The sequence below is a fragment of the Antennarius striatus genome, chromosome 8 (genome assembly GCF_040054535.1).
Source record: "Antennarius striatus isolate MH-2024 chromosome 8, ASM4005453v1, whole genome shotgun sequence".
Taxonomy (NCBI): Eukaryota; Metazoa; Chordata; class Actinopteri; order Lophiiformes; family Antennariidae; genus Antennarius; species Antennarius striatus.
In genome coordinates this window covers 14,560,242-14,582,777 of record NC_090783.1, presented here as the reverse complement: position 1 = coordinate 14,582,777, position 22,536 = coordinate 14,560,242, and the positions used below count along the sequence as shown (strand labels likewise).

Sequence of the window (22,536 nt, the reverse complement as noted above, 5' to 3'; positions counted from 1 at the left end):
AATTACTGGAGCCCAGCTGACTTACGGGCAAGAGGTGGGAAACACTCCGAGCCCGACACCAGTGCACCACGAGCTACACTAAAGAAACAACCAGTCACGCTCACATTCACACTTGCGGGGAATTTGGAACCGGCCACTTCACCTGAAGTCCATATTTTTGGAGGTGGGAGGAAGCCGGAAAACCCAGAGAGAACCCACACACACACGTGGAGAACATACAACTGCACAAAAAAAAAGATTTGAACCCTGAACCTTCGACCTGTGAGATGACAATGCTACCCACTGCGTCACATAGGGCAAACACCATGCCGCCCTATGTTTGGTTGACCAGCTGAACAGAGATCCTGAGAGTGTGTTTGTTACAGACAGTGAAAAAAAAAATAGCTCACTGATGCCAGTGCAACGTCCACCCATTTCAAGCAGACATGTCCCTACTGATATATTTGTAAGCAAAATGACTTGTGTGTAACAGGCGTGGTACGGAAAGCTTTTTGCCTCTCTCAAATAACAGGATGTCACGCTCAATGTATTTCAGGGATTCTGCTAGTTTATCCTTTAGGACCTGTTTTGCACTATTGTGTCTGAAGAATAGGAGCCTTTGGAATTCAGTGTACTTCTCGTTCCACTCTTTTTTCAGTAGTGTGAGAATTGTGTCCTGTTGCTGCTCTGTCAAAACTCGTTCCTCCTGCTTCTTGTTCTTTTTCATCTCCTGCTGCTCTTCCTTGACCTTCAGCAGGTACTGTGGGACCTCACCGTAACCCTTTTTCTTAATGTGTTTGACTTCTGTTATCACAGGAGTCTTCTTTGCCATGACAAACACCTGTTCTCTGGCTTCCTTCACAAAGTTTTTCTTTCTGTGATTTATCACAGGCGCGATATCTGTACATTTGGGAACAGGTGGTTTTCTTGTGGCAGCATTATGAGACACTCTTGAAGACCGTGCATTCACAGCTAACTTGCACTTTTTTGAGTGTTTCTTCAGGAAGTTCGCTGGCGAGGGCTTCTCTACCTGTACTGGTCCCATCGTCCTCATTTTATATTTCTTGGGCAGCTCAATAGATGGGAGGCAAACAGCTTCCACATTGGTGGGTATGATGCATTTGGTGCTGGGCACAGCACTGAGATAGCCTTGTTGTACAGGTCCTTCTCTGGTGGGGATGGGGAGGTTCTTCTCATTGAACATGGGGCACACAAGTTTGTCCCTGTAGATTTGTGAGACTGTGCTCAGTGGCAGCTGCTCACTCATTTGTAGCGTTGTGTTGGGCAGCAACTTGATGGGCATCACAGGTGATGTACTGCAGAGCAGTGCTGCTTTGATGCTACATTGGTGACTTTGCATTATAAAACTCAATAATGGAGTTGCCACTCCTTTCCAAATATGCACTTATATGGTAAATGGTGAATTGTCAACATCAAAGGATCAAAGGATGTTAATAAAAAGGTATTTAATACATTGTTCAAAATCTTTTTTGAACATAATTTTTGCCTTTGACATAACACTGACAGACTCAGACTAAGTTGGATTTTCCCAGAATGGAAAGAAACCCCACCTTTGATGACGCCTTGAACGTATGGCATTGATCAATTAATTGTATTTCCAACACACCTTTGTTGTGGTCCCTGATGACAAGTACTTAGACTAATAAGTGTACTCAGCATGGACAGATACCGCGGCATCGGCATAGAGCCAGGCCCAGGGAAGGGGCCTTCGTCTGTGCACCTGATTCCTAGACCTTCACATAAGGGGTCTGGTTGGGCCAAGCCCAAAACAGGGGAGCGGGGTTTCTCCTCACGTGGACCCATCACCCACAGGAGCAGCTGCAGTGATCTGGTACAATGTAGATTGGGCAGCAGTGAAACAGGTGCTTTGGAAGTTAAATTCCCAGTTGCAGAAGTTCACAACTGGAACATGTCACCTCTCTGGTGATTAAGTAGCCGGAGCTGCTGTGAGATTGAAAAGTTCCCTAGATATAGTTGGGCCCACCTCTAAGCACAGCTCTGGTTCCGTGACCAGCCATCTCAATGGGGGCTGGACAGTCTTTTTTGCTGGAGTTGCACTGGCTTAGAGGCGGAAGACCAAGTTAGCCTATATTATAGCTCCCCAGCTCTCTACTTATGTATTGTAGTTTACCCAAGTAGATGAAAGGGTTGTTTCCCTGTGCCTTCAGGTCAGGGAATAGAAAGCACTCCTACAGGGGACTCCAATCTTCTGCTAGGGGATTTCAATGCTCATGTGGGCAATGACAGTATAACCTGTAGGAGCGTGATTGGGAGGAACATTCTGTCTCATCTGACTCTGAATGATATTCATTTGTTGGACTTATTTGGTTGTCACAGTTTGCCCATAATTAATAAATAATCATGTCCACACTTGGTATCAGAACACTCTAGGTAAGGGGTAGGTAAACTTGGATCGATGATCATCTTTGTAGTCTTATCAGCTCATTCACAGTCATATGTTTTGCAAATTCGGTTAATAAGAGTTTAGCTCTCAACTAATCACCATCCAATGGTAAGTTGGATCAGGGTAGTGGAGTTAGTAATGATCCTTACTATGACTAGCTGAAAACTGTCAAACTAAATTCCTGTAATGGAAGCAAATGACTGCACCTGGGTGAAGATGAACACAATCTTTTCCTTCAGAACTTAAAAAGTTCACCCTGCACTTTTAATGTATGCTCTTCAGTATTAACCACTTTAATCAACCAGTAGCTCCAAATGTACACTGGCTTTCAGGATAGCAGTATGGAACAACAGTAGTACTTTGAGATACTAGCTTATGTAGAAAATCCAAGAGCCGTGCTTTGGGACGCCACTGCTAGTTTGTGGACAGATACAACGTCAGCTGAGACCACGTCTTCTTTACCACATATTGGCGGATGGGTACAACATCATCTGAGACCACATTTTGTTCTTTGCCTCATGTTGGGGGATGGATACAACATCAGCTAAGAGCACATCTTATTCTTGTCCGTGTAAAGATGTAGCTTGTGTGTTTTTGTGACTTGCTTTTCTTTTCATACTTTTCATTGTTTATGTAAAATATATAATTAATAATGCACAGGTAAAGTGTGCATTAACATATTATTTAAAATATAATATGTTTGGAGATGTCTGTGGAGGTTCTCAGTTATCCAGGTCATGGTTATCCGAAGCTGTTTAAATCAATCCACTGGATTGGTTTAAATCCAGTGGATTGATTTAAAAAGCTTTGGATAATAATTTTTCATAATCTAGGGGGTTTGGGGCTTCTTTACAAGGTACAATGGGTTAAAATAATTTTGAATAAATGGGAAAAAGTTCAATTACAAGTTGTTTCACTTAAGAGCTCAGTTACAGAGTGAATTAAAGTAGTATCTCAAGGAGCTATTGTACACTGATGACAATAGATCTGGGAGAGCATCAAACAAATGTGCGGAGTTGAGTGATGGCAAGTACATAATACAAGGATGGGTAGGCTTTTGGTTTTGTTACACTGACATGATTTGGGTGTAGAAAGTTAACCATGTTGTTAGATAACTGGAGCCACAGAATGTCAATCATCATCAATCATACTGTCATTGACAACAAGTTCATGAATTTTTTTAGGCCTCATTTTAATTAGACCCATGTTTCTTCCATAAATGTTACTGTAAAACATTGACAATGAATGGCATAACATGCAATACCAACAGTCATTGACTTGCAAGTGTTCAAAACAAAGTGGAATCTCTCTACACTGGGCTGAAGTATGTCCTCTCAAACTGTTACAAAAACAATGCAAAGACACCTGCAGTGTTGTTAGAGATTTACTGGCTGGAAAGAGCCACAACGGAGTTAGAAAGGACAAGCAGCAGTGACTCAGCGGTAGAACAAACATCTTAGGCCCAGAAATCGCCCAGCCATTGGTGGTTCGAATCCTGCTCCCGCCGGATATCTTCGGAGTATGAGCTGACAGTGGGGGCTTCAGCTCACCTCCCAGCCACTGCCGAGGCGCCCTTGAGCAAGGTGATCCCCACAAGCTGCTCATTGTCCCGAAGTCGTGACCCATCACTCTGCCTACCCCAGTCATGTGTGATTATTAATCATCTGTCATCTTCAGATTACCACCGCTATATCTGCCGCAGTGGGTCGGCGGCATAGACCGAGACACTCTGGGCGGGGGACACTCCGGGCACGATGCCAGTGCACCACGGAGCCACACACAAAGACATACAACCATGCACACACACACTCATTCCTACGGGCAATTTGGAATGGCCAAGCATGAAGCGCATGCTTTTGGATGTGGGAGGAAGCCGGAGAACCCGGAGAGAACCCACGCAGACACGAGGAGAGCATGCGAACTCCACACAGAGCGGGACTCGAACCCGGGTCGGCAGTGTTGTGAGGTGGCAGCGCTAACCACTGCGCCACCGTGCCGCCCGTGATTATTAATCATGTGTGATTAATTGCATGCCAGCAGGCCCCTAGTGTGTTGTGTTTATAGGGGCCTGTATACAGTGTTTGTGTGTGCTGTGCTACTAACACGTTCTGTATATATGTATATGCATGTACAACGAGGAGTGTAAAGATAATTTCCCCATTTGTGTGGACAATAATAGTAATTAAGATTTCTACAACAATGAATTCTAATTGTGTCTCTCATGTAGATCTTGTAAAGACATTTTAGAAGTATTCCGAAGTAACTCAAATTTTAAGATGGCACCTACTTTTTCTCCCTCATTAAATATTTCAGTTTAAATACTGGTTTTGAGATGCTGCGTACTTCACTGGATAGTCCATTTTCACATGATTAATAGAGGCCTCCCTTTGTTACACTTGCTGAACACTGAAATTTATTTGATAGCTATTTGTGGGGTCAAATACTTGCTTGGAAAACTTTCTGTTAAGCTAGGACTTTTGTAGAGCACAAAGAAATGGCCCGGTATTGCACAATCGGCGTCCCACCCTGGGGCCTTGGTCGGGATTGGGGCTCGTATGCGAGTGCCTGGTGGCCGGGCTTCTGCCCACAGCCCGAAAGGGTGACGTGGGCCCAAACCCCAGTGGACTCACCACCCGCTGAGGAAAGGATGGGTGCAGTGAGGATTGGGTGGCAGTCGTCGGCATGGGGCTCGATTACCCAATCCTCAGACAAAGAGTCTAGCTCTAGGGACATGGAATGTCACCTCACTAGGGGGAAAGGAGCCAGAGGCTGAGTGGGAGGTTGAGAGTTACCGACTAAATATATTTGGGCTCACCTCCACCCAGAGCTTGGATTCTGGAAGTCAAACCCTTGAGAGGGGCTGGACTCTATTTTTCTGGTGTTGCCAAAGGTGAGAGGCGGTTGGCTGGTATGGGCTTGCTTATTGTTCCACAGCTCAGCTGTCATATGTTGAAGTTCACTCCAGTGAATGAGAGGGGATCCCTGCGCCTTCGGGTTGGGGTCAGGTGTCTCACTGTTGTTTCGGCCTATGGACCAAACAGCAATGTGGAATACCCAGCCTTCTTGGAGTCCCTGGTAGGAGTATTAAATAGTGCTCTGACTGGGGGCTCCATTGTTCTTCTCGGGAACTTCAACACTCATGTGGGCAATGAAAGTGAGACGTGGAAATGGATGATTGGGATGGACAGCCTCCCCGATCTGAACACAAATGGTGTTCTGTTATTGGACTTCTGTGCTAGTGACAGTGTGTCCATAACAAACACCTTTTTCAACCACAGAGATGTCCATAAGTGCACATGGCACCAGGACACCCTAGACTGGAGGTCGATGATCGATTTCGTTGTTGTATCATCAGCCACCGACCACTCGTGTTGGATACTCGGGTGAAGAGAGGGGCAGAGCTACCACCTGATGGTGAGCTGGATCCGCTGGCAGAGCAGGGGGCTGGACAAACTTGGCAGGCCCAAATGCGTTTTGAGAGTCTGTTGAGAACATCTGGCAGAACCCTCTGACAGTGAGGTCTTCAACTTCACCTCCAGGAGAGCTTCTCTCAGATCCCGCAGCAGGCTAGGGACATTAAGTCAGAGTGGACTATGTTCTCCACCTCCATTGTCGAAGCGGCTGCTCAGAGGTCTCTGGTGCCTGTCGTAGCGGTAAGCCTCAAACCCAGTGGTGGACACTGGAAGTAAGGGATGCCGTCAAGCTGAAGAAGGAGTCCTATCAAAGCTTGTTGAATTGTAGGACTCCAAAGGCAGCTCACGGGTACAGGCAGGCCAGGCGTGCTGCAGCCCAAGTAGTCTCGGAGGCAAAAACTTGGGTCCATGAGGAGTTCGGGGAGACCATGGAGGAGGACAATCGGTCAGCCTCAAAGAAATTCTGGCAAACCATTCAGCGCCTCAGGAGGGGAAAGCATTGCACAGTCAACACTGTTTACAGTAGAGGCGGAGAGCTGCTGACCTCCACTGAGGATACTGTCGGGCAGTGTAAGGAATACTTTGAGGATCTCCTCAATTCTGCTACCATGTCTTATACAGAGGAAGCAGGGCCTGAGGTCTCACAGGTGGACTCTTCCATCACCCATGCTGAAATCACTGAGGTGGTTGCCATACTCCTTGGTGACAAAGCACCAGGGTTGCCTGTGATTCGCCCTGAGTACCTCAAATTTCTGGATGAGCAGGGAACGTCATGGTTGACACATCTCTGCAACATTGCATGGAAGTCAGGGAGAGTGCCTCTGGATTGGCACACCCTCCAGTCCCCCTTTTCAAAAAGGGGGACTGGAGGGTGTGTTCCAACTATAGGGGGATCACACCCCTCAGCCTCCCAGGGAACGTCTATTCCAGGGTACTGGAGAGGAGGATCAGACCTATAGTCAAACTGCGGATTCAGGAGGAACAATGCGGTTTTTGTTCCAGTTGCGGAACACTGCCAGTCCCTGTGTGTCTGGGGAGAGGCTCTACACTCTCCATCGAGTGCTCGAGGGTTCATGAGAGTTTGCCCAACCAGTGTACATGTGTTTTGTGGATCTGGAGAAGACATTTGACCGTGTCCCTCGTGGTACCTTGTGAGGAGTACGTTGGGAGTATGGGGTTCGGGGACCTTTGCTGAGCACTCTCCGGTTCTTCTATTACTGGTTCTGTTCATAATCTTTATGGACAGAATTTCTAGGTGCAGCCAGGATCCAGAGGGAATCTTGTTTGGGGACCAAAGGATTTCATCTCTTCTTTTTGCAGATGATGTTGCCCTGCTGGCCTCATCAAATCTGGACCTTCAGCATGCACTGGGACGGTTTGCAGCTGAGTGTGATGTGAGTGGGATGAGGATCAGCACCTCTAAATACGAGGCCATGGTTCTCGACCGGAAAAGGGTGGTGTGCCCTCTTCAGGTCGGTGGAGAGTCTTTGTCCCAAGTGGAGGAGTTTAAGTAACTTGAGGTCTTGTTCAAAAGTTAGGGAAGGATGGAACGTGAGATTGACAGACGGATTGGAGCAGCTTCCGCAATTATGCAGTCATTGTATTGGTCTGTCATGGTGGAGAAGGAGCTGAGTAGTAAAACGAAGCTCTCGATTTACCAGTCAGTCTACGTTCCTACTCTCACTTATGGTCATGAGCTTTGGGTCATGACCTAAAGTACAAGATCCCGGATACAAGCAGCTGAAATGAGTTTACTTCGTAGAGTGGCCGGGTGCACCCTTAGAGATAGGGTGAGAAGCTCAGTCACCAGGTAGGAGCTCGGATTACAGTCGCTGCTCCTCCACCTCTAGTGGGGCCAGCTGCGGTGGTTCGGGCATCTCTTCCAGATGCCTCCTGGACGCATTCCTTGGGAGGTGTTCCAGGCATGTCCTACTGGGAGGAGACCTCGGGAAGACCAAGGACATACTGGAGGGACTATGTCTCTTGACTGGCCTGGGAACACCTCGAGATTCCACCAGGAGGAGCTGGAAGAGGTGTCTGGGGAAAGGTTAGTATGGGCCTCCCTCCTGAGACTGTTGCCCCCGAGACCCAGACCCAAATAAGCTGTTGAAGATAGTTGAATGGATGAACAAAGAAATGGAAGTAGATATGAAAACAGCCTTCTATTATCTAACTCTGCACATACATTATTGCAAATTTCAAAACGCTATAATATACTACACTGTACATGTACCTCTAGTGGTGTAATATTTGCCGATGGAAATGGCAAATTACAGTGTAGCAGAAATCAGAAATGGTTGGTTGCACAGCTGACGCATGGGTAAGCGGAAAAGACAAAATTACAAAACTACACCGAGGCAGCAAAGTCATGCGTATCTATTACTTCAGGCAAGTATTTCCATAAAGTAGTAGTATTAAACACTAATATTATCAATGTAATACTATTTGCTACCATTTACATGAGAACAGTTTTTTCTGTTTGGAACCCAAGGCTGACATACTGTATCTTACACTCAGAAAAACCCAAAGAAATGCATAAAAAATACCTTAAAGCAGGTTGTGAAGATAAGGAAACTTGGATGTGGAAAACCAATGAAAATATGGAGGGGAATTACAAAAACAAAAGATGATATTTTTTTTAAGAAAGGGTTGATTTGAGAACTTAACTAGCATGTTTTCCTTCATAACAAACCAAATCTATTGTAAATCAAATGAGTCAAAAGAGATCTAGGATAACTGTAAATTTTAATGTATAGGCTGATGTGATAAAGTGTCATTGGTCCTTATAGACGTCAAATCTAAGATGTTTTCTAACAGCTCGTATGACTTGCTGAGTGGGAACCACAAACTGGGGAGCACCGTTGAGGACTAAATAAATACCTTCAATCACCATTCTTTTTCTCCATTCACAATAACAATATTTGAGTGAAACAAGGTGCCAAGCAGTTGAATTGAGACATTTCACTTGTTTGTCCATGTTTGATAATGACTGCAAAATATTGAATTTTATATCAACACAATACATACTTCTAATTATAACCTTTGTATTAGGAGACATGACCAAATTCTAGTTAATACATGCAGTAAGTCTAGGGATCTAGCAATATCGTCGACAAAAAAAAAAAAAGTAAGAGCAGTGCCAATAATACTATGTTAAATCTGAATTTAAAAAAATGATAAAATGACGACTCATTAGAAACACTGAATTCAATGAATGATCATTCCTTCCTAAATTTTACTGCACCTATTCAGCTAACTGCAGTGAAAATGACTGAGAGGACCTCGGTACTTGCAGTACCAACACTAACCTTCAGCATCAGTTGCCAGCTACCAAGATAGCACACTAAAAACCTTAACTACAATGTACCTGACTGCTGGACAAGTTACAGTCTTGAATATTTCAAGACAAGGATGATTGACACGTTGTGAAAGATAGGAGGCATGATTGTCAAATGTGCAGAGAAGTAAATGTAAAAGTAGAAGTAAAATCAGCAACAAAATATATTTTTTAAAAACAATGAGAAGAATCACATATGTATGTGTATGATCATGTCATACTACCACTGAAAGAAATGACAGTTCTGGTAACTTTTTGCCTTGATTAAGGGACTGTTACAATGCATTTTGACTTTAGTTGAAATCTTAAACAGCAATGACAAGTGTGTGACAGAATTGTAAATTTTGTCAAGTCCAAAAAGTTTTCACTTTCAAACTGAGTGAACAATATACAATCACAAGGCAACTCTTTAATAAATGAGATTAAAAAGTTAACTATTTAAGCAAAAATATTTAGCTCTGGATTTGCAAGCACTGTATAAAATGAAATGGCTCTGTAATTAGATGTATACTTGGTATAAAACATTTAGGAAAACACCTGAGCCTTGTTAAAACTGGGATTATATTTAGTCCGAACAAAATATTTTGAGCACAAAAAAATGTAGTCCAAGTGCAGAAATGAGAAAAAAAAATATTTACAGTAAATAAAGCCAAAATTAAATCCCTCAATATGTGACAGTTATACGAGGTTTTTAGATCTTTTTCTTTTGGCTTTTCCCTTCAGGGGTCACCACAGCGAATCCATTGCCTCCATCTAACACTGTCTTCCGCATCCTCTTCTCTCACACCAACTACCTTCACATCCTTTTTCACTACATCCATAAACCTCCTCTTTGGTCTTCCTCTAGGCCTCCTGCCTGGCAGTTCAAAACTCAGCATCATTCTACCAATATATTCACTATCTCTCCTCTGGACATGTCCAAACCATCTCAGTCTGGCCTCTCTGACTTTATCTCCAAAGCCTCTAACATGTGCTGTCCCTCCGATGTACTCATTCCTGATCCTATCCATCCTTGTCACTCCCAAAGAGAACCTCAGCATCTTCATCTCTGCTACCTCCAGCTCTTGTCTCCTGCCTTTCCTCAGTGACACTGTCGACCAAACAACATCGCTGGTCTCACCACAGTTTTGTACCTTTCATTTTAGCTGAAACTCTTCTATCACACATCACACCTGACACTTTTCTCCACCTGTTCCATCCTGCCTGGACACGCTTTTTCACCTGTTTCCACACTCCATTGCTCTGGACTGTTGACCCTAAGTACTTAAAATCCTCCACCTTCTTGATCTCTTCTCCCTGTAACCTCACTCTTCCACTTGGGTCCCTCTCATTCACACACATGTAGTCTGTCTTACTACGGCTAACCTTCATTCCTCTCCTTTCCAGGACAAATCTCCACCTCTCTAGCTTCTCCTCCACCTCTTCCCTGCTCTCACTGCAGATCACAATGTCATCTTCAAACATAATAGTCCATGGAGATTCCTGTCTGACCTCGTCAGTCAGCCTGTCCATCACCATAGCGAACAAGAAGGGGCTCAGAGCTGATCCCTGATGCAGTCCCACCTCCACCTTGAACTCCTCTGTCACACCTACAGCACACGTCCTCACTGTCTTACAGTCCTCACACATGTACTGCACCGCTCAACATACTTCTATGCCACTCCAGTTTTCCTCACACAATACCACAGATCCTGTCTGGGTACCCTGTCATAAGCTTTCTCCAGATCTACAAAAACACAATGCAGCTCCATTTGGCCTTCTCTGTACTTCTCTATCAACATCCTCAGAGCAAATACTGCATCTGTACTACTCTTTTTTGGCATGAAACCATACTGCTCCTCACAGATGCTCACTTCTGCCCTTAGTCTAGCTTCCACTACTCTTTCCCATAACTTCATTGTATGGCTCATCAGCTTTATTCCTCTGTAGTTGCCACAACCCTGCATATATCCCTTCTTCTTAAAAATGGGCACCAGCACACTTATCCTCCATTCCTAAGGCATCTTCTCACTATTCAAGAGCATGTTGAACAACCCAGTCGGAAACTCTACTACCACCTCTTCTAGACACTTCCATACCTCCACAGGTATATTATCAGGACCGACTGCCTTTCCACTCTTAATCCTCTTCAATGCCCTCCTCACTTCATCCTGACTAATTTTTGCTACTTCCTGGTACACAACAGCCACCTCTTCTAGTCTTTGTTCTCTCTCATTTTTCACGTTCATCAACTCTTCAAATTACTTTTTCCATTTTCCCATCACACTCCTGGCACCTATCAATAGACTTCCATCCCTATCCTTAATCACCCTAACCTGCTGCACGTCCTTCCCATCTCTGTCTCTCTGTCTTGCCAACCAGTATAGATCATTCTCTCCCTCCTTACTGTCCAACCTAGCATACAAGTCATCATAAGCCCCTTGTTTGGCCTTTGCCACCTCTACCTTCGACTTACGCTACATCTCCCTGTACTCCTGTCTACTCTCCTCAGTCCTCTCAGTGTCCCACTTCTTCTTAGCTAACCTCTTTCTCTGTATACACCCCTGTACCTCCTCATTCCACCACCAAGTCTCCTTATCTACTTTCCTTCCAGATGACACACCGAGTACTCTCCTCCCTGTCTCCATGATCACATTAGCGGTAGTTGTCCAGTCATCTGGAAGCACCTCCTGACCACCCAGAGCCAGTCTTAACTACTTCCTAAAAGTCATGCAAACCTCTTGCTTTTTTAGCTTCCACCATTTTGTCCTCTGCTCTGCCTTTGCCCTCTTCATCTTCCTCACCACCAAAGTCATCCTTCACACCACCATCCTGTGCTGTTTGGCTACACTCTCGCCTACCACTACTTTGCAGTCACTGATCTATTTCAGATTACATCGTCTACACAAGATTTAGTCTACCTGTGTGCTCCTATCTCCACTCTTATAGGTCACCCTATGTTCCTGATAACTCCTCCATTTCTTTTCCTATCTGTACCATGATAGAACAACTTGAACCTTGCTCCTAAACTTCTAGCCTTGCTACCTTTCCACCTGGTCTCTTGGACACACAGAATTTCTACCTTCCTCCTCTGCATCATATCAACCAACTCTCTACCTCTCATAGTCCCAACTATGAGGTTATGAGCATATGAGGTTTTTAAATGATAGCAGAGTTAAGTTGGAATCAGGTGTTATTTAAACTCCTCTAAATAAGCATGAGGGCTTAGGTGCTTGACAAGAAACTGAGAGGGAAAGTCATCATTCCAATTAAGAGTCAACTGTGATCAAATGGCTGCATGACAGCGCTGAGCATTCATCCGCTTTACACACAGACACACGCACACGCACACACACACACACACACACACACACACACACACACACACACACACACACACACACACACTGTGGCACCTACCATCATTTGCTCTTTTCTCTGGCCAATTTGAGATTCCCCCCCCCTTCCCCATCTTGCCTCATGTTTTTCCAGCGGTTCAGTTCAGTTCAAATCTGCTGTATTGGCATCACATTAGAAGAGTATGTTCAATAGACAGGTGGATCATAATCATTAAACAAAAACACATAAATATCATTGCTCACCTTCTGTCTGTGAAACTTTAAGCAGCTAGTTCATTAATATGATCAGTGTTTGTGTCTTTCTGTCCATGACCTCTCACTTCCTGAGGCTCAAGAGGAATAACAAAACTTGGACTAACCCTTTAAAAAATATCCTGTGGAGAACAGATGATTACTATCAGTTATGTAAATACAACCCTGGAGACGTGCTTTGGCTTTTATTCCTGAGCACTGACTACTGATCAAGTACTATAATTAATTATATTTGTTATTGTGATCATCTTGCATTTCATATCTCAGCATCAGGACTTGTACGGTGGTTCTTGCACCTCGTGTTCATTCATTTACTTGGTTTATTTTACTGAGATTGTAGCATAATTTTACACCAGTTTTACAAAGGCATAACACACTATGATGACGGGAAGACAAGCAAACGTTTTCTTACTTAATAGTCACATGCTTTAGAGACAGATGACCATCTGTGGATGAAATAACATTTCATGGATGTTTAAAAAAAATCAACTACAGGTAGTACGCTTGTTTTTTACATTCTATGAAAATGAAGAAGATTTGTACGGCAGCGTTACGGAAGCGTAGAGCTGCCACACCAAGAAAATAAAAACCGGGACGTATCACGTTATTTTGTGATACGTATCTCGTTATTTCGTGATACGTATCTCGTTATTTCGTGATACGTATCACGTTATTTCGTGATATGTATCACGTTATTTCGTGATATGTATCACGTTATTTCGTGATAAGATGTTATGTTGAGATGATGGAGCTTGTATCCATGCAGCCGGCCGTGTCCCTCCAGCTCATCAATGAGGAACGACGCTACCTCAAGAGGGTCCGACTCGTTTTTCCTCCGGTATAGCCCCATCTTTTTCAAATGTCGTCTTAGGGTACGCATGCTTATATAAATTTCATCCACGGAGCCCAATAACTGTAAAATCTCACCGTGTCTCAAGCCAAGCATGAAATATAATTCAATGGCATCATGTAAAGGAGCCATGATTTACTGATGGCCAGCAGACAGTAAATAAAACCACTTTTCTTTTCACGTTCTCGTCTTATCACGAAATAACGTGATACTTTCACGTTACAACGTGAAAAAGTCATATCACAAAATAACGTGATATGTATCACGAAATAATGTGATACTATCACGAAATAACGTGATACTTTCACGTTTCAACGTGAAAAAGTCATATCACAAAATAACGTGATATGTATCACGAAATAATGTGATACTTTCACGTTATAACGTGAAAAAGTCCTCCCGATTTTTATTTTCTTGGTCTGGCAGCTCTACGCTACGGCAGCGTAGTAAATAAAACCACTTTGAAAAAGTCGTATCACGTTATTTCGTGATACTATGACGAAATAACGTGATACGTATCACGAAATAACGAGATACTATCACGAAATAACGTGATACGTATCACGAAATAACGTGATACTATCACGAAATAACGTGATACGTATCACGAAATAACGTGATACGTCCCGGTTTTTATTTTCTTGGTCTGGCAGCTCTACGCTACGGCAGCGTAGAGCTGCCAGACCAAGAAAATAAAAATCGGGAGGACTTTTTCACGTTATAACGTGAAAGTATCACATTATTTCGTGATACATATCACGTTATTTTGTGATATGACTTTTTCACGTTGAAACGTGAAAGTATCACGTTATTTAGTGATAGTATCACATTATTTCGTGATACATATCACGTTATTTTGTGATATGACTTTTTCACGTTGTAAAGTGAAAGTATCACGTTATTTCGTGATAAGACGAGAACGTGAAAAGAAAAGTGGTTTTATTTACTGTCTGCTGGCCATCAGTAAATCATGGCTCCTTTACATGATGCCATTAAATTATATTTCATGCTTGGCTTGAGACATGGTGAGATTTTGCAGTTATTGGGCTCCGTGGATGAGGTTTATATAAGCATGCGTACCCTAAGACGACATTTGAAGAACATGGGGCTATACCGGAGGAAAAACGAGTCGGACCTCTTGAGGTAGCGTCATTCCTCATTAATAAACTGGAGGGACGAGGCCGGCTGCATGGATACAAGCTCCATCATCTCAACTGCATCCAAGCTGGATATGTTGTCACCCAAAGTACAGTGAGGCATTTGTTAAAGTTTCTCGACCCCCGTGGTGTTGAACAGAGACGGAGAAATCGCCTAACGCGGCGCATGTACTTTAACCCAGGGTTAACATCTTATCACGAAATAACGTGATACTATCACGAAATAACGTGATACGTTCACGTTATAACGTGAAAAAGTCCTCCCGGTTTTTATTTTCTTGGTCTGGCAGCTCTACGCTGCCTTAGTTATAAAAATAAACTTTTCACGTAATTACGTGATAATGAGCCCCCAATTTTTGTTCTCTATGTGGCAGCACCCCGCTTCCGTAGATCTGAGTAATGATCTATGTCGTTCTCTAATTGTTGGCACAGTTGAACTCGATGCACTTAAATACTGCCTGCTTTTACCGTCATGATTTCATCGTTATGTCAACAACTTTAGATGGACTAAATCAGACTTTCAAAACGCATCCCTAAATAGAGGTAGTGGTAATAATAGTGATCAAAGTGACAGGCAGGTGAAATATGAAGCACGTGTGGGATTCGACTAGCGCACGAGAAGGCACAGAAACGGGGTCTCACTTTTGACGACTTCTCTCCGTTTTGCCCAAACTTACCGGCTCGTTCATGTGGTCCTGCTCGTATACCTCATCATAGTCGCTGTGGCTGAAGTCGCTGCTGAGGCTGATGTAGACAAAATACGCCATTAAAACAGATGTTCCCAACAGCTGCATGATTAGGAGCTTCTCAAGTGATTATGAACCGTAACCACGAAAGGGGACATTTAAAAAACCTCTGCCATACGTCTACGCTCCCTCCCGCATCTGTCGCTGATACCGCTTTCATTTGCTCTCTCTCTCTCTCTCTCTCTCTCTCTCTCTCTCTCTCTCTCTCTCTCTCTCTCTCTCTCTCTCTCTCTCTCTCTCTCTCTCTCTCTCTCTCTCTCTCTCTCTCTCTCTCTCTCTCTCTCTCTCTCTCTCTGTCTCTCTGTCTCTATCTCTCTCTCTCTCTCTCTCTCTCTCTCTCTCTCTCTCTCTCTCTCTCTCTCTCTCTTGTGTACGTGCGTCTTTCTGTATGCTCGCGCGCGTGTTTTGCGTTTGTCTGTCCCCCTCTCTCCTTCCTTTGTTTCTTGGTCTAAGTTCAGGATTTCCCTCCAGAGAGCGTCCGCAACATGAGTATGAACAGTGTCAGTGAAGTCAAGTCACCCAGGAGCATTACAAGGAAAGAGGAAATTCTGCCTTCACAATAAAAGCCTAAAGCCTGTCGTCTTGCCTCACAGAGTTATAATACAAATGGTAGTGATGACAAAACACAGAGGTGACTCTGCCCATTAGTTGCAAGTTGTTATAAAAGGCAAATAAATAAATCCATGAGGAACTATTTATGTGATGATTTCTTACCCTGATGTTTTATTATTACTCTAAAAGCCTGGACTGAAAGTAAATGAGTAGAAGTCCGCATCCTCCAGACAGAGACAACGTACTCTAGCAGAGTACATTGTCAAAAAAAAATCCAGCCAAAAAAATCAAAAATACCCACGTAATCTGTTTTTCACAATGTAATTGGGTATCAATTTTAGGAGATTGGTTCAATGGTTATATGTTCACCCAGTTGAAAAAAATCTTGTTTTACTAAGGGCTACAGCTATCCATTACCCAAGGAATCGATTAATCTGTTGATGAATTCTATTACTAAAGTAATAGGATAAAAACACAAGGTTCACAATATGTTATTGATATTGTTATTTATGTGACTGCTTTCCTATTTGGTCTGAATTGTAATGACATAAATAAAAGTTATATAGTGAATGAGAAGAAACACTATTTCCAGTAGTGTAATATTTATTACCCGCAAAATGAGTTTCTCATAATCTCTAACTTATTGTGAACCATGTAAATTAAAGTGCAAAACAAACTTTAATTCCTGAAATAACATTACGTTACATTGCTGCTTGTTTTTGGTTTGACTCTCTTGACTTTTGTTCTGAAACAGTTGTTGTAGTAGAAGTATTTTATTTTTTATACTGTTAAAGTCAAAGTCAAAGTTTGCATTGTAGTTATTTATTAAAAAAGGAAACATTTTTATTGCCTAAAATATTTGTGATGTGTTTATCACAATTATAATAAAATAAGTCGGGGGGGGTGTCAATTATTCAATAATCATGACATTTCCAAGCAAAAAGTATTGGTATCATATCGGTATCGTCGATATTACCCTGTATTTACTTGGTATCAGATCGATACCAAAATTCCCAGTATCGCCCACCCCTACTGTGCACCAAGATCCACCGGGTTCTCATAAAACGGACAGGCTATTTTCCAAGAGAACTGATTGGTCAGTAGGTGGGGCTTTTATACTTGCTGAACTTATACTGCTCCAGGGCAGGTTAGGTGTTCAGCATAGGTTACCACGACAACATAGCCCGATAGAAAGTAAGCCACCTTTATGGTACCGAAAAGCCAGGGTTAAACCTTGTCACGACCTTGTGCAGTCTGTTTACCTGTCTCTCACTGGTTTGTCTTTGTTGCAGCTACTGGGGGTTGGCTGGTAGGCGGAGCTGTGAGGGAGTGCCTCTTAAGGCCCACCATCCTGGGTGGGGCCTGCAGGGCTTTTTAAGGACTGCCCTCTTTGGAATCTCTCTCAGCTGGGCCTGCCGCAGCCTCATCAGCCTGATGATCACCCTGTTTGGTTTGTTGCACCTTACAACACAGCTCCACACCATGATTCACGCATCCACACACAGCTAACACTACTGATATCCTTCATAATTACACATGCCATCAGAAGGTTGTTTTTGTTCATTTATTTTAGTTAAATAAAACTAAGTTTATCGTTACATCTGTGTGAGGCCCTCCTTTTTTGTTGCCGACCTTGAGCCAGGTGGTAACAAACTGAAGTTATCTCGCTAAGCTGTAATCCAGCTTTATGGTACAGGCCTCAGGTTCCAAGTGACCAGTCCAGTCTGCTGTCTAGCTGCAGTCCCAGGTACTTATAGTTTCCTACCACCTCCACCTCACTGCCCTCGATGATCACTGGTTGTGGAGAGGGAGGTGCCCGCCAGTAGGAGGTGTGCCTGGGTCACTCACTCAGGCGGAGACTCAGAGAGGAGCAGGGGAGGCTGGGCGAGAGAGAGTGGGGGGTGCGCTATTTGCACAGAGAATCGGCGCTTTGAAGAAGTTGGTGGAGGAGCAAAGTATCGATCACAGGACAATAGTTTAGTATGGATCGGATCCAAGTACTTGCTTAGTATCGATAGTATTGATATTTGGAACGATCCGCCCACCCCTATCGATTGGTCGCATGCAGCAAACTCCGCCCTTTTTATGTGAGCGCACACAGATCTAGAGTGGACAAGCCTGAATTGAATTAGTGAGTTGATAGCCGGCTTTATGGTACCGAAAATCCAGAGGGCGGATGTCTCGTTAAGTGAAGGAGGAAGCCCTGCTAGGTTAATCAAGCTTTATGGTACAGGCCTCTGAACTCTGCCTGTACAATTAAACCCTTTTTGAGACTTGACCCGCCTGCTCCTCGGTCGTGCTTTTAGGTTCCCCCTGCCAGTCATGTTCGACCCCTGACAGAACAACTGACCACAATTAACCCAGCCTACAGTGATCCTGCTCAGCAGAATCCACCATCTCAACCCAGCACTATGACACACGGCACTACTGGGTCGTCCAGTTTCCACTCCCGCTCGGTCAGCGACTGGTTCCGAGGTGAGGATTCTGCCATCGGAACGTTGTTCCCGGGCCCCAAATACATGCTGTCCCTTCCTGGTCCAATTGCTCCCTTATCTTTGAGCAGCAACACTCGGCTTTTCCAATGGAGCAAGCCTGATCATGTGACTCCTGGGAGAGAGGCATCCAGGGGTCTGTTGAATTTATCCCAAGGGGGTAGGTTTGTGGTGGACTACTCCATAGATTTCCGCACCATGGCAACGGAAAGCGACTGAAGTGAGACTCATCACATTCTGACGGGACCCAATGGTTCTCAATAATTGGACTCGACAGGAGCTGGTAAGCCCTGACCCAACATGCATGTGTGATGAAACCAACACCCAGATAGGCTACCACAACTCAATAGGGCCACGCTAGCCGAGCACTCCCAACCCCGGCAGCCAGGAGCATCCAGAAGCCATCCCCCAAAGAGCCACCAGGGGCACCGAGAACCACGTAGACCCGGGGACCCAAAGGAGGCAACGGCCGCCACTGCCAGGGCGCACGGGACAGGCCCAAGGGGCACGGGGCAAGGAGGCCCTCCACCACACCCCCGACCCCCCATCCGCCATGCTCACATCCTACCCCCCCCAACCCCAGGAGACAGGAATGCCCCCCGCAGCCCCAGGGGTCAGCCGCAGTGACCGGGCGACATATGAACCATCCCCCTACATAGCCCCCCCAATCCGAGTATAGGGTCTTGTAACTCCACATGCCCGTCATGCCTCCCACAAGCGCGGGCAGACCAGAGATAGGGGCCATACCAACCCTCCAGATACGGCAGAGATCCCCAGTGGGCCACAAGCCGCCCCGCGCCGCCGGCCATAGAGGAAAGCCGACCAGAGGCCGCAAGCCCCCGCACATCGCTGGCCATCCCAGGCAGCTCATGCCAGGCCCTATCAGAGGCTCACCGCAGCCAACCCGCCCACAGGCGCCCCCACGCCGACCCCCGCCTATAGCCCAGGTCCATCGGGAAACCGATGGCGACGCCATCCCACACCCCAGCACCCAGCAAAGTAAACCAGCTGCCGGCCACCAACCGCCGATTCCCGGCCAACAGCGGCGGCAAGGCACATGCCACAAAGCCAATCTAATGCCCGATAGGCCAGCAGGTGAGCCGTGCTGCACCCATAGGTAAATGGGAGACAGGGTCCGCGACGGAGAAGCCAAGCCGCCCAGCAACCATTCTGCCCCCAAACGCAGCGATGAATCCGTACCATCCAACCACCCCAGCACCCACGGGCCATCCCCCGCAGCCCGAACCCCAGGCGAGGCCAGACGGCCCACAAACCGCCCCATCACCACAACAGCACCGCAGCCCCACATCCCCGGTCACCATCGCCACGCGGCGCATCAAAGGCCACGACCGATAACCGGCAGCCATCAACGACCATCCAGCCACCATAAAACGTCTGCAACCAAGCCCAACTCGCCAGTAGCCCAAGCCAAGCTGCAGGCCCAGGTCAAGCAGCCCCTCCCCAGCCATAGGCCCCAGAGGGCCGCGCCCCACCAGAAGTACCATGTTATGTGGAGTCAACGCTACCCTCCCTGTTAATATGCTTCCTTGATCCCTGACGAGGAAGCAATCTCCCAACCCTGTGTTCCTGTGCTACCTAGTGTGGAATGTGGTGGATTAAAAGTCTGAAGGGAAGCCCAGCGCTGTCCAGATTACTCCAAACATCGCAGTGTGTGTGTGTGTGTATGTTGCATTAAAATAGAAGGATGGGGGGGGGGGCATGTGAGGCGAATATGGGGAGGATGCAGCGCCCTAGAGCACTGCAATCTGCCCCACAACCATGCCCACTGCCCTCACCCCCATCCATTCCCAAAGCCATAACTGTGTCCTGCATGTGCCTAAAAGTTATCATGTATTGTGTAGTGTGAGATATGTGAAGTGAACATTAGGAGGCAATCTGGTGTGGGCCCTGCCCACATGAACAGGGTCGTGAGGGGGACCAGCATCACAGCCAGCCAACCACCCAGAGCCCGCAACCCAGCCCGGCCACGACCACCAGGGCCCCGGCAAGGCCACAGGCACCTGGCGTCAACCAAAGCTACCGATGACCAACCGGCAACCGGCCCAAGCCACCAACCCGCCCTGCAACAACAACAACCCAGAGATGTACCACCACGGCACCACAGAGGGGAATGAAGGTGATGTATGCCCCGCCCCACCAGGCCCGGCCGTCGGGCCACAGAGGCCCAGCCCCGCAGGACCGAGGCCGGAGAGCAAGCCCAAAGCCACCACACCATCCAGGGAGGCAACCGGCCGAACAGCCAGGTAGGAGTGCTAATTGACTCTGGGGCTGACTCTAACCTGACTGACATGTTTGTCGTCACGTCATTCAATAAAGAACCTTTGACCAAGGGCATGGATGGCCCTGGATGGTTGTCTCCTCTGGCAGGTCACTCACCAAACTGTTCCTTTGCTAATGTGCTTGTCACGGAGAGACCCTCTATTTCCACCTCACTCACCCTCCACAGCAACCAATGATTTTTGGGGTACTCGTGGGTGCTTAAACATAACCCACACATAGACTGGGCTTCCAGAAAAATCCTGCAATGGAGTGCACAACGTCAATTTGTCTGTTTAAAATCAGTCCCATTGACCATTAACACCGGTCTGACAACCAAGGGGTCCGACTTAACGGGATTTCCTGAGGAGTACGATGACATGAAGGAGGTATTTAGTAAGGCTTGAGCCACGTCGCTTCCTCCTCACCAATCTTATGACTCTGTGATCAACATTCTCTCTGGTACAACCCCCCCTAGGGGCAGACTGTATTCCATTTCAGCCCCGGAGATGAAGACCATGGACAGGTACATCCAGGACTCATCGGCTGCAGGTCTCATTCATCCCTCTTCCTCCCCTGCTGGTGCAGGGTTTTTCTTTGTTGAGAAAAAGGATAAAAATGTACGACCATGCATTGACTATCAATCAATCAATCAATCAACTTTTATTTATAAAGCGCTTAATCACATCTCAAGATATTTCAAAGCTCTTCACAGATAGAAAGCCAACAGTGCCCTCCAGAGCAAGCATAAGCGACGGTGGTGGGGAAAAACTCCCTCATTGAGGAAGAAACTCCGGGCAGGACCCAGGCTCTGGAGGGCGGTCATCCGCCTTGACCTTTTGGTTGGGAAAAAGAAATACACTGGGGTTTTAACGAAATAACTGTCAAGAACCGGTATCCACTCTCACTCATCTCGTCCGCCTGTGAGGTATTGCAGGATGCAACCATTTTCACAACGCTGGATTTAAGGAATGCTTATCATCTTTTTCGCATCAAGGAGGGGGATGAGTGGAAGATGTGCTTCAACACTCCAAGCGGAAGTTATGAATATTTGGCTATGGCTTTTGGTCTTACTAATGCCCCTGCTTTATTTCAATGTCTGGTTAATAATGTGCTGCGGGATTTTCTTAACGTCCGTATATTTGTGTACATGGATGCCATTCTCATTTTTTCTAAGTCCAGACAGGATCGTGTTATTCTTGTACAGCAGGTATTGCAGCGTCTGTTGGACAATCAGCTTTTTGTTAAGGCAGAGAAGTGTGAGTTCAATGTCTCAGAGGTCTCCTTCCTGGGGTTCATCATCGGCGTCGGGAAAATTTCCATGGACCCAGTCAAGACTTCAGCGGTTACTGCTTGGCCAACTCCTGCTTCCCGTAAGGATCTATAATGGTTCCTAGGGGGATATGAGGATTATATGAGGATTCATTCGAAACTACAGTTTGGTAGCAGCCCCGCTTACAGCCCTCACCTCCCAGAAGGTCCTCTTCAGAGGTTCCCAAGCCGCAGAGGAGGCCTTCGGGGAGTTGACGGCCAAATTTGCCTCTGCTCCCATTCTGACTCTTCCAGACCCCATTCGGTGGTTCATTGTGGAGGTGGATGCCTCAGACTCCGGAGTAGGAACGGTTCTTTTACAGCGGTCAGCCGAAGACTGCAAGATCCATCCCTGTGCCATCCTCTCCCACAAGTTGTCACCCATGGAGAACAATTACGACATTGGT

General features: G+C 45.8%; 1 protein-coding gene across 3 annotated transcripts in view; it reads right to left on the bottom strand.

The window, feature by feature from the left end:
• Positions 1 to 15,652, bottom strand: part of vegfc (vascular endothelial growth factor c) — a 96,178-nt gene extending 80,526 nt beyond the window's left edge. For 2 of the 3 annotated variants that reach the window (XM_068321563.1, XM_068321562.1), the window contains exon 1: positions 15,429 to 15,652. In XM_068321563.1, the coding sequence (XP_068177664.1) occupies positions 15,429 to 15,545 (117 nt within the window). In that variant the 5' untranslated portion in view covers positions 15,546 to 15,652. Of the gene's footprint in view, positions 1 to 13,156; positions 13,174 to 15,428 lie in introns of those variants that run through there. The other variant, XM_068321564.1, reaches the window with a different exon arrangement.
• Between the last annotated feature and the right edge of the window lie 6,884 nt (positions 15,653 to 22,536).